The 17,311-nt window shown below is 35.7% G+C and overlaps 1 protein-coding gene across 1 annotated transcript in view; it reads right to left on the bottom strand.

The window, feature by feature from the left end:
* Positions 1 to 15,039: 15,039 nt before the first annotated feature.
* The window catches only part of LOC121735483 (neuropeptide CCHamide-1 receptor-like), a 101,410-nt gene continuing 99,138 nt past the window's right edge, over positions 15,040 to 17,311 (bottom strand). Inside the window, exon 8 of the mRNA XM_042126324.1 lies at positions 15,040 to 15,465. Coding sequence (XP_041982258.1) covers positions 15,408 to 15,465 — 58 coding nt within the window. The 3' untranslated portion in view covers positions 15,040 to 15,407. The remainder of the gene's footprint in view (positions 15,466 to 17,311) is intronic.

The following is a 17,311-nucleotide window of genomic DNA, read 5'->3' on the forward strand; positions in this document are numbered from 1 at the left end:
TTGTAAAATGTTAGTTAGCCGGTTTATCTAATCTTGTATTCAATTGTAAAATAAGCCTTTGACAGAGTTCCTAAGGGATTAACTAGTCTAATATCTAAGCTAACTTCTGTTTGATGAATAAAAGGCGTTAATCAGAAATTCCGTATGTCGGGACGCAGTCAAATGAAAATTTTAATCAGCGCCGATTGTCGAGTCAAAGTGAAAAATGCAGTAATTATGGTATGGTTAAAGTCATAGGCGTTATAGACATGGCATATAGAGACAAAAAGCGTGGTTAAAGAAGTAATCAATATTTCGCGAGGTATTTACTTCTGAATGTTTATATGTTTTTTTCGATTTCAACGGTTTTTGACACTTTAGACATGCTTTACACATCTAAAATAGCGCTATTTTAGATGTCTAAAGTGTCAAAAACCGTTGAAATCGAAAATCGAAATCGATATCAGTTTCGGGAGTATAAGGCCCCAGATTTCTAAAAACTACGTGACTTCTTGAGTGGCATGGTGTATTTTTTCTGGGACGGGTAAAAATTGCTCAACTCGTATCAGGACAAGGGATATGATCTAAAATTCGGTAAAACATGGCAGTAGCGGTCATTGACTCCCTGTCAAAAATTTGTCATTTTGACAACATCTGACACTTCATTGTCAATCGCGGTTTATATAGAAAATGACAATTTTTTGACAGGGATTCAATGACCGCTAGCGCCATGTGTCGCCGAGTACAGTATAGGAATAAATTATTAATGAATACGAAATGTTTGACGGACAGGTGATACTGACTATAATTGTGCTATACATATACCCCCTTACTAATAAACGCTGTATAAGCTTTGAATAGTTATACAGTGTTTTGTCTTCTTCAATCCAATTAAAAATGTCACTTGTGTGACAGGAACAAAACGCTGTATAACTTTTCAAAGCTTATACAACGTTTATTAGTAAGGGGGCTCATATTCTGTCAAACGTATGTTACATAGCTGTCGCAAAAATATACTATAGGGACCGTGCAGAGACTATAGAGGGCGTCGTAATTCGACAGCAGCGACACGATGCGAGTAAAAGTACTCGTAGTAACTTGTGAGTGACTTTGGCTTTGCATTCTCTTTGACCCCGGCTAGTTTATAAGTGTTTTTTTATGTTTTAGACTATAAAATGATTTAATACTTACACTCCCAAGTTGCCACAGGCGGCCGCGAGAACAACAACAGATTTCCAAGAATCCGCGATCGATGGATTAAAGTAAAAGACTAGATGACGCCCGCAACTCCGTTGCGCCAAAAATCATTTATCGCGCGAGAACCGTACATTTTCCCGGAATAAAAAGTATCCTATGTCCTTTCCCGGGCTCAAAGTAAATCCATACTAAATTTCAGCAAAATTGGTTCAGCGGTTTGGACGTGAAGTGCTAACAGGCACACACACTTTCGCATTTATAATATTGAGTATGGATGAGTTTCTAACCGTAAACAAAGAACGAAAGCGTGAATAAAAATGTATAAAGCTTATCTAGTTACTTATCTAAGAAAATATCTGAAAAAGTAATAGTAGGGGGAGGTAGTGTTATCGTTTGCTAAGTCATTTCATACCGACCAAATTTTTGTCCAGCGGTAGCTTAATATTTATCAATCAATATAATCAGCGTCAGTCGCCGCACCCGTGGTGGGATGTTAACTGAGAACCGTTAAATGCTTACGTATGTTTTTATTGGCTTTTATCCATTTCTTTCGTTTTTCAATAAGCCAAGGCATGTGAATACTTTTGGCAGGAAAGTATTAAAATCTTACATCGTTCGATTTGCCTTTATTTTTCTTGTATTAGAACATCCGGGAATACAACAATCACTGAAATAATTCTTGAAAATACTCAAATTTCTCAAGAAATCTTATAATTTTCCGTAGCTTGACTAGAGCTTGACAATAAAATTTTCGTAAAAGTTTCGGCAACTCGTCACTAGTGGCGGTGTCATCGCTCTGCACGGTCCCTATATTTTTTGTCAAATACACTTGTGCCATATCCTGAGTTTGGAAATCTCTGGTTGGAGTGAAATAAATTATGCTTTCGGCAACAAACAGGGTAATTGATGTTTAATGTTTGTTATTTCAGAACTCTTTCAAAGGCCGATTTGGAAAGTTACTTTTCTGAACTTTCGCATTTATAAAAACATCGGGTGTGAAAAATGGAATACATTTGTTACTTTAAAGATACTGGTAACTAACAGACAGACAGACAGGCAGACATAAAGGCTCACTTTCGCATTTATAATAATAATACTAATATCTATGGACACTTCACACCGATTCAGTTAGGCCCCGTGGTAAGTACCTGATGGACTTGTGTTACAGGTACCAGACAACGGAAATATATTTTTAATACTTTTATACTATACATATAAATAAGATTTTTATTATATGATACACACATATTTTAATACACATCCATGACCCAGGAACTTTGAAAACTTTTCGTTCCGTCGGCGGGATTAGAACCCGCGACCCTCGGCTTGAGCTACCATAGCCCACAAACTGAGCCACAGAGGTCGTATTTATATATATATTTTTTATGAAATAAGGGGGCAAACGAGCAAATGGGTCACCTGATAAAAAGCAACTGCCGTCGCCCATGGACACTCGCAGCATCAGAAGAGCTGCAGGTGCGTTGCCGGCCTTTTAAGAGGGAATAGGATAATAGGGGAGGGTAGGAATGGGAAGGGATGGGAATAGGGGAGGGTAAGGAAGGGAATAGGGTAGGGGATTGGGCCTCCGGTAAACTCACTCACTCGGCGAAACACAGCGCAAGCGCTGTTTCACGCCGGTTTTCTGTGAGAACGTGGTATTTCTCCGATCGAGCCAGTCCATTCGTGCCGAAGCATTGCTCTCCCACGTATACATTTATTATAATATTAGTATGGATAGTTTTTCCGATGGATTCGCGTCCAACGTCGATTGTGATCTCGAACGGGATGAAAATTCCACGTTATATTGGATCCGCTGTCGGTGTTCCAGCGATGCGCTTGCACTTGTTTATTTTAGAAACTAATATGCTGCATATTAGTAAACAAGCGCTATGGATATGCTATAAAATTGCCTTTGATTGTTATAGTCCGGTCTATTAAGACGCAAAAAAATCGAAACTAATCGTAAATTCGCATAGAACTGAAAATTGGTAGAGACGTTAAATACAACATTATAAATAAAACCTCAAAAGTCCCCGGCGATCCTTCTTGTGCAAAAAAATTTATATCAAGGTCAAAGGTTCGAAAATGAGGTTTTTCCCGTTTTTTTTTTCCAAACGGTACATTTTATCATAAAAATAGGTAGGACTAAAGTGTGGATATGCAGACACTTTTCCTTATAAATAGCGGGCCTAAGAGGATACATGTATTGCTGTCTCACCAGTCTCAAGTCTCCCACCGCAGAGCACGATAGAGACAACACGACAAAAGTTCTAATAAAAGAACAGAAAATCTTCGATTCGTTGTCCGCTGATTCCTTCTCCAAAACTTAACCGATTTAAGTACTTTTTTCATTAAAAATTAAAGCAAGGCTTGAGCTGTGTTTCTATGTTTTATTTTTTTGTATATTTTAGCCACAAGGGGGATCGCCGGGGACTTTTGAGGTTTTATTTATAATGGTGTATAACGTCTCTACAAAGTTTTAGCTCTATGCGAATTATTCCGAGGTCGAATGTTCAATTTTCTTGGGGTATTAGACTTTTGTAACGAGTCAGTCAAGGTTAATGTGTAGGTATAGCTACCAATTGACTTGTTATTATTCCATACTAAGATTATTTTGAAAGTGTTACCTTTCTGTTACCTCTTCGGTGTTCATGCCTAAACCGCTGAACCGATTTTGCTGTTTGGTATGGAGATACTTTGAGCCCCGGGAAAGGTTATAGGATACCTTAGGAAAAATGTGCGGTACCCGCGCAATCAACGAATCTTGACGCGATTGCGGGCTTCATCTAGTTCTCCTATACAAAAGAGAAAAATTTTGCTCTTTCAGCGCTGCTACCTTTACAGTGAACTCTATACACGGGACTTATAGCATAGTAAAAGGAGAGGAAGTACGAGTAAGTTATCTTCATACAAAGGCACCGCGCGCGGCTTGTATGTGTGCGTCATAGTATCAATGCGTCGCCACGTACGGCATACAACAAAATTTCGGCGAGTTTTAGAGGCTGGTACCAGAGCAGACAGAGTAGTTATGTCTATTGTGCTGGTACCGCCGAGATTTTGTTGTGTGCTTTACGTGGCGACGCATTGATACTATTTCGCAAATTCGCACACATACAAGCCGCGCGCAGCTTACTTCCCCTCCTTTTACTATGCTTATACACACCCCTTTGTATACAGTTTATTATGAAAATAGCTTGTAGAAACATTGTCTAAACTCTAAATAAATAGTAACTCTGTAAAAGAAACACATGCGCAGGCTTTGAATGATTTAGGCTGAGCTGCGTGCCTTCATCTTGTTACCTGTTTAAATAAAATTTAAAATAATTTAATTTTTTTATAACGTAATTTTATTTTAAAATAATTTTATTTGAAATTTAAAGTCTAAAATAAAATTATTTACTTGGAGATCCTAATAAAATAAAGAAAAGAATTTCAAAATAATTTATTTCCATAAATAAATTACAATACTTAGTTCTGATTTATATTATGATTCTGAATATAATAGTAGGTATATGACTATTGACTAGGTCTTAACATACTGATTGTTCGGGTGAACACCGTTATACACACGTAACACCGTAATACAAATTGCCCGGATCGGCAATTTGTATGGGTTCACTTTGACGGGCTCATTTGATGGTTTTAAGGATAACGGTATTAATCCTGACACCCAGTATTTATAATTATGCCTTAAGCTATGATATTACATATACAGGGTGTAACAAAAACAAGTGATAATACTTTAGGGTGTGTATGTGTTCCTTATAGAGAGTTCACTGTGAAAGTAGCAGCGCTGAAAGACCAAAAATTTTTTTCACTTTTGTATGGGCAAGCGCCCGAACGTCACGAGTTTCCTCATACAAAAGTGAAAAAAAAAAATAGTCTTTCAGCGCTGCTACTTTCACAGTGAACTCTCTACAAGGAACACATACACACCCTAAAGTATTAACACTTATTTTTGTTACACCTTGTATTAATTAGTAGAAAACGCTTACAAGCTACACCCCTTAGAATATAGATTAACCTCTAACTAATAAAAAATCCAATGTGTATATATAGACGATATAGTTAAACAACGTTTTGTCGTTGTCTGTCAAGCGACTCTTTTAAAATATCAGACGAGGATAAAGCCTTATAAAAGGGTTTTCCAATAGGGACTTGACGACTTTGAATTTAGTTTGTGGACGCACCCTTACACTTAACATCGAACTGTTACTGTCATTTTGCTCATTAGACATTACATTTTTATCACGGTTAAGTCACTATGACATATCCCTACTAATATAGCTATACTGTGGTAAAGTACACGAACGAACAATGTCTGCAAATCTTAAAAATTTACTACAGAAATTCGTAGATTCGTAAATAGAGTCGGTGGCCGCTCCTTTAAGAGCGTTAACTCCGATTTTCAATCGCAATTCTCGCCCTAGCAGACAGACAGATTGGCCATAATTATGGATTATTTTGGCCCGAATTAGAAGATATGGACTTGGACAGCATTCGAGGTATCGCTAGGACGGCACCACAAGCCGCACGTCACACTGCACACATTACAATCGATTTATTTAAGAGCAAGTTTGATGAGCGTGTTATCTCAAAATATGGACCAGTCGATTAACCGCCTCTTTCGTGCGATATAACGCCTCTAGATTTTAAGGGGCTGCGTCAAGTCGTTGGACAAGCCGACACCGTTGAATGAGTTCCATTAAAAAATTTTATTGTACTTCAATTCGATAATAAAATTTTTGAAATATCTCAAATGGTTTTAATTTAATTTTGAAAAAAAGTTGTCAAGCCCTTTTTGGAGTAAAAAAAGTAAGTGACAATACTGAAGGGTGTGTAATGTGTATATCCCTTAAATAATTCAATGTGAAAGTAGCAGCGCTGAAAGAGTACATTTTTTGTGATTCGTATGGTCACGCGTCCGAGCGTGTTGAATTTGCAAGTACGTAAGCTAAAAAAGTTACACATCCTAAAGTACAATCACGTCTTGTTACATTCTGTATAACGTCTGTACGCGCAGTATGGATATTTTATTAGTATATGTACTTAGGATAGAATTTTGACCTGCAATAAGTGTGGTATGCTTTTGGCCAGCAAAAGCGCTTTAAACCTTTAATAGGTAAGATATTAATTATGTAAATAGCTACAGTAGATACAAGTTAAGTTTACAGTGAATAATCAGTACTTACATAATGTTAAAATTAGCAAAGTGCTTATTCAATAATTCTAACATTATAGTACTGATGATTCGTGCAAAGAGCCACTTAAGCAAAAATACTGTACATGAAATATTTTAAATCTAATATTTTAAATATTAATATTTACAGAGGTAATTTTAACAGGTAACATGATAAGGACATTCATTTAAATACATTATAGGTAAATGAGTAGTTATAATATTGGTACTGATTTTAATTATATCCTATTTGCTTTTTAATTTTTATACAAAATCTGGTTACGTAGTACAAGTACTTGCTACTGTAGGTATCTGATTCCCGGAGAAGTAAATTAAATTTTGTATCATGTTAAACGCAACATGTAGTATTTTTTTAAATAAATTTATTACTACATTCACTTAAGAGGCCGGGTGTCATCGAAATTCTCATACATACGTAATACCAAAATCATTTTCTCATACGAAAATATTTAACATGTTTGAGTTATTTTTCAGCTTAAAATAGTAATCACCTATCTAGGTAACCAGGAACCTTCCTGCACAAAAATTTACTACAAAATATTTAAGTAAACACTAAAAATATTTTTAAGTGTTTAAAATATTTTGTAGTAAATTTACTACTAAATATTTAAACACTAAAAATATTGTAAAACACAAAAAAATATATAAATAAAAATATTTTTTAGTTTTTAAATATTTAGTAGTAAATTTTTGTGCAGGAACCTAGGTAATTACTATTTTAAACTGAAAAATAACTCAAACATGTTAAATATTTTCGTATGAGAAAATGATTTTGGTATTACGTATGTATGAGAATTTCGATGGCACCCGGCCTCTTAAGAATAAGTATATAATATTAGAATATAAAATAATTAATTAAGTATTTAATTGTTGTTACGTAACTTATTAAACAAAAGTCTCATAGGATAAAACATGGCTCTGCGAAAATTTTTGTCGTAAAATCAGTTCCTTAATATGAAGGGTATCAATTCCACATATAAACGAAAGGGACAGAAATTGGTTTAGTTTGAACCAGTCAAGTGAGTGAGGTGAAATCTAAATTAAATCAGAAGGGCCCAGATTCGCAAAAACCCAACTTAAACATTTTCGTATTCGTTATCTATCTTACCAGAAAATGGGGAACCTATTTCGAGGTAGAAATGTAAAATTGTGAGGATAATTTCATGACCTTTTGTATAAATGGACAAATATTAATCGTTTTTAGCTACGAATAATAAAAACTAAGGAATCGTAACTCCCATACTATTACCGTTTTAAATTTGGTTCCTTTTGATCTGTCATGTAACGTCAGCCTAGTACCGCTCAAGGTCACCTAAATATTGCAAATGTATTGAAATGTGTACCTAAGGTACACTTCTTTGACAAGTATTGTGGAGCATGTTTTTTGACAGAGTTACTTTTCCTTAGTTTTTATTATTCGTAGGTTTTTAGGGTTCCGTACCCAAATAATAAAAACGGGACCCTATTATTAAGACTTGGTTGTCTGTCCGTCTGTCCCAGGCTGCAACTCAAGAATTAAGCTAGAGCGAGGGTTCCCAATCTTTTTCAGCCTGCGGAGCAGTTACACGTACAATATTTTGTCACGGCGCGGCCCTCCTCTACCTAGCAGCTAGCTATATTAGAAAAAAATACACGAATAAACACCTTTAATGATTTTAGTTAGGTTTAGATGGTAATTGTATGTAGAACAAATATTAAATCATCTATCTGCTTTACAAATTACAATTTTATTTTACGATATTTTGGTTTCGGATAATGATGGAGGATCGACTCACGGCGCTCCTCTTCAAGTCTTTCCACAGAGTTGTCACAGATTGTGTTCGTTGTCGCTATGACAACAAATATTAAAAACAAAATAAAATAATATTTAAGGGGGCTCCCATACATGATACAACAAACGTGATTTTTTGGCCTTTTTTGCTCTATATCAATGCAAAAGTCGTAGCAGAGATAGCTACTAGCACATACAGTGAATAATCCGACCAAAATCCGATATGCTGCACGCGTCATATCAGAATATTGACAAACGTCAAACATAAAACTTTTTGTTTACAATCTGTGCTGGTGCTGCACTCTAGCGTGAAATCATTGTAGTAATTCCTAATAGCTTTGTCCACACTGTGCCTTTTTCTGTTCGTCAAGGGCATGCGTTATAGAGCAGTCAACAGCGAACGTGAGGCATGCCCGCGACGCATGCCCTCTGACCGTATCCAAAACTTCAAAAATGCACTTCAAAAATTGAATGCGCTAATATGAAAGTTGATGACGAAAATTGAAGATGAAAGTGCACAGTGTGGACATAACTTTTGACGTAGGTCCGCCATTTGCATTTAATGAGAATGTTCTTTTTGACATTTGGGTCATTTTTGACATAGGGTCCCATCCCTATTAATTTTGGATAACTATTAATTTTGAATAAGATAGCACAAAATATGATATTCTAGATAGCAACACCAGTAGCTAAAGCAAAGCGCACGTGTACAGTTTCGCACATTCTGTATAATTTCAGCTCTTTAATATTCACTCTTTTGTAGCTTGCTCAGTCTGAAATTTTCATTAGTTTTTACTTATACTGAACAAGCTTTTACTTACAGCTCGTCTGCCAGCAAAATGTAGATATTACAGACTCTGTACCTCTTTGGCACAAAAATGAAGGATGTGGACTCTACGAACAGACGTTGTTCGTAGAGTCCACATCCTGAGGATGCTCCGGTGTTGGGGTGAAACGCGCGTCGAGGTTTTCAACCTGCATGGTGTTGAGGGGCCTTGCACGGATTTGCCAACATTATTGCTTGTGTGGTGGTGGTGTTTGCAAGTTCTTGCATGCGAGTGTACGCATAGGCAGTGTGGGAGGAGGGAGGTGCTGTACGCATGCCTATGCGTACACTCACTCATTTACAAAGACTTCCTCATTTACTTAAAGGTGGAAGTTTATTTCGCGGAATATTGCTAAAAATAATAACAATCTAAATAAAACGATTCCATAAATAGCGATTGCACCTGACTGGAGCAGATGGTAATTGGAATTTAACGACCACATAAACTTAGGTACTTTATTAGGAACATGAGCCTGATTCTCATAAATAGAATCTCGCTTTGAAAATTGACTCGTTTGGCAAATCGAGTTGTGATTGGTCGAAATTCCAAAAATTACTTTATATTTTCAACAATATGGCAAACCAATAACTACTAATTTTAAAGTCTAATTTTTTTATAAAATTAGGGGGCAAACGGACAAACCAAGATGGAAAGCAACTACCGTCGCGTCGCCCATCGACATTCGAAATATCAGAAGAGTTGTAGGTGCTTTGCCGGCCTTTTAAGAGGGAATACTCTCTCTTCTTGAAGGTTTGCAGGTCGTATTAGTCCGGATATACTGATGGCGACAGTTCATTCCAGAGTTTTCCTGTGCGTGACAGAAAGTTACGCAAAAGACTGCCACTCTACAAGGTGATGAGGATGATAATATATTTTTCTCGTCGAACGATGGCGGGAAGTTGCAGGAGGTTACGAAAACTGGGGTTCAGGCTGTATTATTTACGCGTGACGTATTAGATTATTTAGAATTAGGACCCTGCACAATCGAAACAGAAATCCAGATTCTTACCAAGAAAGCTTCCTGGACCTTCCATCCACGTGGCCATTTACTAATAAATGGACCAGGAAACAATGCAGATTGCAGATGGATCGCATGATGGCATTAGCAACACTATAGAAGTTACAAGTGAGTTTCCAGTCCATAAAAACCTTATGCTTGTTACTCATCATGAAGTATTTGCCCGCGACTTTTTTTTATGAAATAAGGGGGCAAACGAGCAAACGGGTCACCTGATGGAAAGCAACTACCGTCGCCCATGGACACTCGCAGCATCAGAAGAGCTGCAAGTGCGTTGCCGGCCTTTTAAGAAGGAATAGGGTAATAGGGGAGGAAAGGGAAGGGAATAGGGGAGGGTAGGAAAGGAAATTAGGGTATTTATTTATTAGTAGGGATTGGGCCTCCGGTAAACTCACTCACTCGGCGAAACACAGCGCAAGCGCTGTTTCACGCCGGGTTTCTGTGAGAACGTGGTATTTCTCCAGTCGAGCCGGCTCATTCATGCCGAAGCATGGCTCTTCCACGTAACTTTGCCGAGGAGAAAACCGTTTATCACTCAGTTTCCTTTCTTAGGACTCAAAGTATTAGTCAGAGAGCCCTAGAACAATTTTTTTTATTACTTACAAGCTAATTTTTTGTGAGTAGCTTTATTGGTAGGTTCATAGTTAAATAATTTAAGAGTAACATTGTCCTACAAATAGAACAATCCATATTTTAGGACCATCAAATCAAAGTATGAAATCCTTTCTATCTCTGTTTGCTACCACTTTCAAGATTTTTCGCTTTATTATTCGTAGTTTTTCGCAGATAAAAAAGTTGTTTGTCTTATCAAAATGAAGCTACTGACAAAAAATTTGCTTGTTAGTAATTTAAAAAAAAATGTTCTAGGGCTCCCTAGGGATATAGTCATATCTCATGACATGAGTAGTGTAGAGGTAATAGACATCAACCAGACAGACAAAAATTACGCATCGCATTCGCATTATCATGTTGTATCAATTGAGTAACTAAGTTTCGCATTTGAATAGGCCCGTATTTAGGAATAACTTAGACAGAAAATATAAATATTTTGCTGAGAAATAACCCAAATTATACTACATAAAAATTCTTTTCAGTTATTCTATACAATAATTTAATTTAGTTTCCTTTTAACACAAAAAAAATTATAAACTGTGACAGAACGTGATTAGATTTTTTTTACATTGACTAGAGATCGCCCAATGGTCGAAATTCGACCTTAGATTCAACGACATTAGGAGTTAGGACTACTACCTATATTTTGTAAAAACATATTGACAATATCATATTTTTTTCAACCCTTGTCACTGGGACTTAGCTGATCTCAGACTGGCCGTGTTAGCATTGTCTAATAGCATCTATCTAACATTAAATAAAAAAAACTATAATCCATTTTCAATTTGTCACCTTGTGAACAGACTGCAACCATGAATAAAATAGTATAATTCGTATGTATAGGCTTGTCAGTTGTCACTCAAAAATCTGTAATTTTTCCTAGTGTGTGTGTTGTAGCGTGTGTTTATTTGTTAAAAAAATGTATGATAAAAGCTTAATTTTAAAATAATATTAGCTCGATGCACTCCTTCACCATATAAACTATACTATACTGTGCAAAATTTCATTCACCTATGTTTTCCCATTTTTCGTCCAAAGGGTTACGAATTTTTGGCTCACGTATTAATAATTATATATATAAATAATAGATACAGCTCAGCAGCTTGATAATTTATGGACGCCGCGCTGGACTGTATCGTATACAGCTATCTACTGTACAGTGCTTAGTAGCACTGTGTAATACTGTGTATGTATATACTATATTGTATGCATTTTATTAGTAAGTATGCATTTTTTTTAGGTTGAAATGTGGACAGAGGCCATGTTAAAGTTCATAAGATAGTTCTTATGAATTTTAACTGGCCTTTGTCCACATTTAAACCTAAAAAAATGCATACATTCACTGTTAAAATAATGACAAATTAAATTAATTTAATGAGGGTGTTTGATATTCGATTTGCCACCAGGTGTCGCTATGTAGCCTGTAGCCCATTACTGTATCAAAGCAAATAAGCACAGCTCTAATTTATAAACGTCAAATATCAAAATGTAACGTTTTAAGTACTTATATAAAAAAGAAAAATATTATAAATTATAATATCCTATTATAATATGGATTTATACAACGTTTACCGAGAGAACGTACTAGAGTTTCATAATTTTAGACATACAATTGATAAAATAATTATATTACACGGGTTCAGATCCTACAGTATGATATAAACTTATTAAAATATAATTATATTACAAAGTCTACGTTCTAACAACTATTATATTAATTATGTTAAAACTTTCACAATTACAGTGACAAAATTGTTGACTAAAATTAAATTAAAATTGGATCTGTATAAAGGTAGAGAAATATGAAATTAAATTAGTATATTACCATTGAAAATAATTTAAAGTTATCTTAGATATTATAAGGTCTACAATTAATTAAAAAGAGGAAATGTTTTTTTTTTATTTAAGGCTCCGATTTTGATGAGGCACCGACGCGATATGGAGAAGACAGATGTGAATGCATAGACTCTGTACAGAAACTGTAACTATTCTATTTCAGTAATAATTGTGAAATAATTGAAAGCGAATAATTAATTTGCCATTTAATTTATTTATTTCGCAGTTAATTCTGAACGTTACTGTAGCCTATATCTCGATAAGTTGTAAACAGGGTGTAACAAAACTAAGTGATAAAATACTTTAGGGTGTACAATGTATTTAAGTTGTGTGTCTAGTAGCAGCGGTGTGAGAGCAACTTTTTTACTTTTGTATGTGTAAACTTATGAGTCATGACGCTGCGCCGCGCGCCGGGGAGCTTGCCCACTCGACCCACAAAAATAATTTTACTCCTTCAGCGCTGCTATTTTCACAGTAAACTCAACACAAGGAACAAATACACATCTTAAAATTACTATAACTTAGTTTTTTACACCCTATACAGCATGTCGAGAAATAGGCTACAATGTTCAGAATACTGTAATATTATAAATTAAACTAAAGGCATATAAATCACGTTATTACATAATAACTTTGCTTTTATTACTTTAATAAGGCTGGGTGTTATACTCGTATGTTTAAGAGAAGCGAGAATATTACCTAGAAATTACTAACATAGCCTATATCATAACAACATCTGTAACCATATTTTGTTCTAAATTCCACATTAATACAGCTACGATATTCTTTTGATATAAACCCGGCAAAAAATTACAAAATGATAATAAAAAAGAACGTGCTCTAATTTATCAAAATATAGCATACCTGTATCTCAAAAATTGGGAGCCCCCTTACTTTTTATTTTAATGTTATTATTAAATATTAAAGTACACAATATATAACCAAGGATTTGTGGAAAATTCAGGTATCTATCTGTTGCCATTATTGATATAAAGCAAAAAAGGCCAAAAAAACACGTTTGTTGTATGGGAGCGCCCCTTAAATATTAATTTTGTTTTGTTTTTAGTATTTCTTGTTATAGCGGCACCAGAAATACACAATCTATGAAAATTTTAGAAACCTAGCTTTAGCGGTTCTTGAGATACAGCCTGGAGACACACAGACAGACAGACATCGAAGTCTCAGTAATAGAGTCCCGTTTTTACCCTTTAGCTACGGAACCCTAAAAATTGTGACGCCGGCTACTACAGCAAAGAGTGATCCTTTGTCCTTGGAGACTACTCTACATTATAATACTCTATGCTTTAAGCTCAAAACAAAGATGGCGAAGGTTCCCTGTTCAATGCGATACGGTTGTTAGTTTTCAATGAACAAGCCTCCATAGTGATTACTATTAATATATTTCCAATACTGAGAAGGGTAGGGTTTATAATAATATTAATTATTGTGTTTTCAACTACGAATATTGCTTTTAATTACGCCCTACACGTGTTCTCGCTTAAAAACGGCAAGGCCGTTTTTCTTAGCAAAAAAAAGAGCTGTCAACTTTGTCACTGTTTTATTCACAGGTTTTATTTCTATGCCTTTATTAGTTTTTTGGTTTTCCGAACACTCGGTGCTTCGCAATATAAATAAATTGTTATTTACACTTCGGAAAATACCAATAAATCTTTTGTTTCAAACAAATAATCTGCAGATCGGCTTTGCAAAAATTTTGAACGAAAACAGAATTTCCCTCTTAATAAATACATAATATATTTTTTGGCCTTGTTTATCCTGTGACTTTTCCAATATGCTAGACAGAGACAAGCACATCTTAGGGTCAATTCAGACCGCAACGCGTTGCGGAGATGCATTTTTAAAGTGTCGAATTGACAGATTTGCATGACGTCTCACGCAATAATTAAAGTCTGTCAAATGACAAATCCATATAAATTTAGAAATATCTACGCGTCGCGTCGCGGTCTGCATTGGGCCTTAGAGCCATAACTCACCGGAACGCCATCGTGCATAGCGACGTAACCAGTGACGTTGTCACCTCTACGTCGCCGCGAAGCGATGCTTTTAAACTTAATAGACCTAGATCCCAGAAGGATAAGACATAACTTACTCTTTGATGGATGAAACCATAGGTTATTAGTAGTGCCTCGTGTACTTAGAATACCTGCGAATTTGTGTAGCTCTAAGTGTGACACCTGGTCAGGTACCCGGAACCAAAGTGGACTAAAATGACTCTTACTTTACTTATTTTCAAATGGCTAATATTTATATATAATTTGTAGATTATTGTTCTGAACTAGTATCATGTAGTATATGGTACTTTTAAATGACCAAAACTATTATCAGACGTTTTAAAAGTAACTTTGTTGCTATTTTTTTTTCAAAGGCATTATTTTTATTTTATAAATTAATATAACACCTTAGAAAACAATACGATATTGCAATAATTTATTTTCTACTAGCTGTTGCCCGCGACTTTGTCCGTGTCAGCATACTGCATAGTATAATAACAAAGTTGGACAATTTTCCTCTGTTTCCTTACCCAAAGGGTAAAAGCGGGACCCGATAGCAAAGATATTTCAGCCTGCGCGCTCGGCGACGTAGAGACGCCAGACGTTGCTTGGACGTTGCCATGGTATCGTCTCTGGCTACGTCGCGATGACGTCGCGGTAAGTTTTAGCCCTTACAGTAATGCTCCGTGTAATCATTTCTATTAGTAAGGGGCTCAGACTTAATCTATATATAAGTTACTTATCGTTCTTATAACGACTTATAATCAACCTTATAATTACTTATAATAGCATAGTTTGTATCACACTAACCACGGTAACTCTCGAGTGGTATGAAGAAGCTCTCTGCCTCCTTCGTCTCTGGGTTCCCGTCGTTCTCGCAGCATTTTGGAAATGGTGCCAGGAAGATAGTGTTGTAGTCCTTGGGTCGGCCGACGGAATGCGGCGTGTCCCTTCCTCAAAGCTTCGACGAGCCGTTTAAAAGCCGAATGCTGCTGTCGCGCGCAACACTAGTCCTGTCAAATTGTCTATGGTTAATATCTATGGTTTGAAGCATAGAAATACAAAGAACGACAACTCTTAGCGGGCCCCAAGACGATCAATTTCATTGTGCAATATCACGTATTGTGCAATATTATTGACCGTCTGTTGAACGTGCTTTCAATTTTATTGTCAAATATATTGTTCAATTAATTAAATTGTTCAAACTTCAATGATTTTCACAATAAAATTGATCGTCAAGGGGGATGTAAAAACAGTGATAACAGCGTAGAATATTCAGTGATACGAGTAATATCGTAGGGTGTGTATATTCTGATTTCTGACAACAACTCACACATAGCAATAATAATAATTATTATTATTAAGCTGCTTTTATGCGTAAGAGTAACTTTTGAACTTATTTTTTTTTACAAGTAAGACATTGAAGCAAAGAAATGGGGAATAATACTGCCTATTATATTTTAAAAGGTAGCGAAACCGAAAAGAGGCTTAAGTCCTAAAATATTATTTATATCAGTAATACCCAGCCATTGTTCTATTATTATGGTATTAAGAATATAGATAAGATAGAAAGGTCTAGATTCTAGACAAAACAAGCTTAATACTATAACGATTTCCATTCATTCATTAATTGAGCAAAACGGTACAATTAAATTGAATTAATAATGGACAGAGTCGAGTATTTGAAGCTATGCCAAGTCTTTGTGGCTTGTAAAATTCTGAATCTATTATTTTAACTGTCTTGCATAGAAATATACTTATTCATTTACAACCAGTCTTTGGTATAATTTATATAATAAATAATAAGTTTGGTACAGTACTCTAAAAGTTATAGCTTCCGTGGTCTATAAGTTGCTTTAGAACTTATGCCTTTATTTCAGACGAAGGTCGTGAGTTCGATTCCCATGATGGGACTGAACACAACTACACATGATTGCCAAGTTAGCTTTTTTTATGAAATAAGGGGGCAAACGATCAAACGGGTCACCTGATGGAAAGCAACTAACGTCGCCCATGGACACTCGCAACATCAGAATAGCTGCAGCTGCGTTGCCGGCCTTCGGTATTTACAGGTATCATATAGCTTATTTACAGGTAGCTTAGGAGTTTAGCGGTTTATCACAACCATTGAAATACTGTGTCAGATGTTATTGTACCCTTAAAATAAGCGAGGTATGTGAAAAATAATAGCGGCAACAGAAATACGTAATTTTTGAAAATTTCAAATCTCCAGCTATTACCCTTATTGAGATACAGCCTGAAGACAGACAGACTGACAGACAGCTGTACAGACGTAGACAGACGGACAGACACAATATACAGACGGGCAGACAGTCTTAGTATTAATATGAAGGTCCCGACTTTACCCTTCAGGTATACGGAACCGTAAAATTGAGCACAAAAACAGTAAACATTGTTTTTGTTTGCCACAACTCTTTTTTTTTGTTTTGGCTTTCATTTTATAAAGTGAATTTTGATAAATAAGAAAAAAGGACGAGGTTTGATTTCGATTTGCGATTTTAAAGCCCTTCGTAAGCAAAGGGATAATACATTTTCCCTTTGAAACCTTTTTCTGTTTTTCTAACCCGAGACAAGCGATGTAAAATATTTCGTCGCTTTGAAGTGTGAGTGTAAGTCTCCCTCTTAAGTAAATTCTTGGCGAAGTTTTTGTTTCGTCAACATATTTTCGTTATACTTATATATTTCTAGTTCAAGGTACAGACTACAGAGTAAATTCTATGGTATTTACCACAGAAATGAATCAAGATAGAACGGCTAAGCGGGTACAGTATGCGTGTTTCAATCTTGCACAAGAGAGCAAGAATTGTTGAACGTTAATTTAGTCAGCGCGCACGTCTC

This window comes from Aricia agestis, chromosome 17 (genome assembly GCF_905147365.1).
Source record: "Aricia agestis chromosome 17, ilAriAges1.1, whole genome shotgun sequence".
Classification (NCBI taxonomy): domain Eukaryota; kingdom Metazoa; phylum Arthropoda; class Insecta; order Lepidoptera; family Lycaenidae; genus Aricia; species Aricia agestis.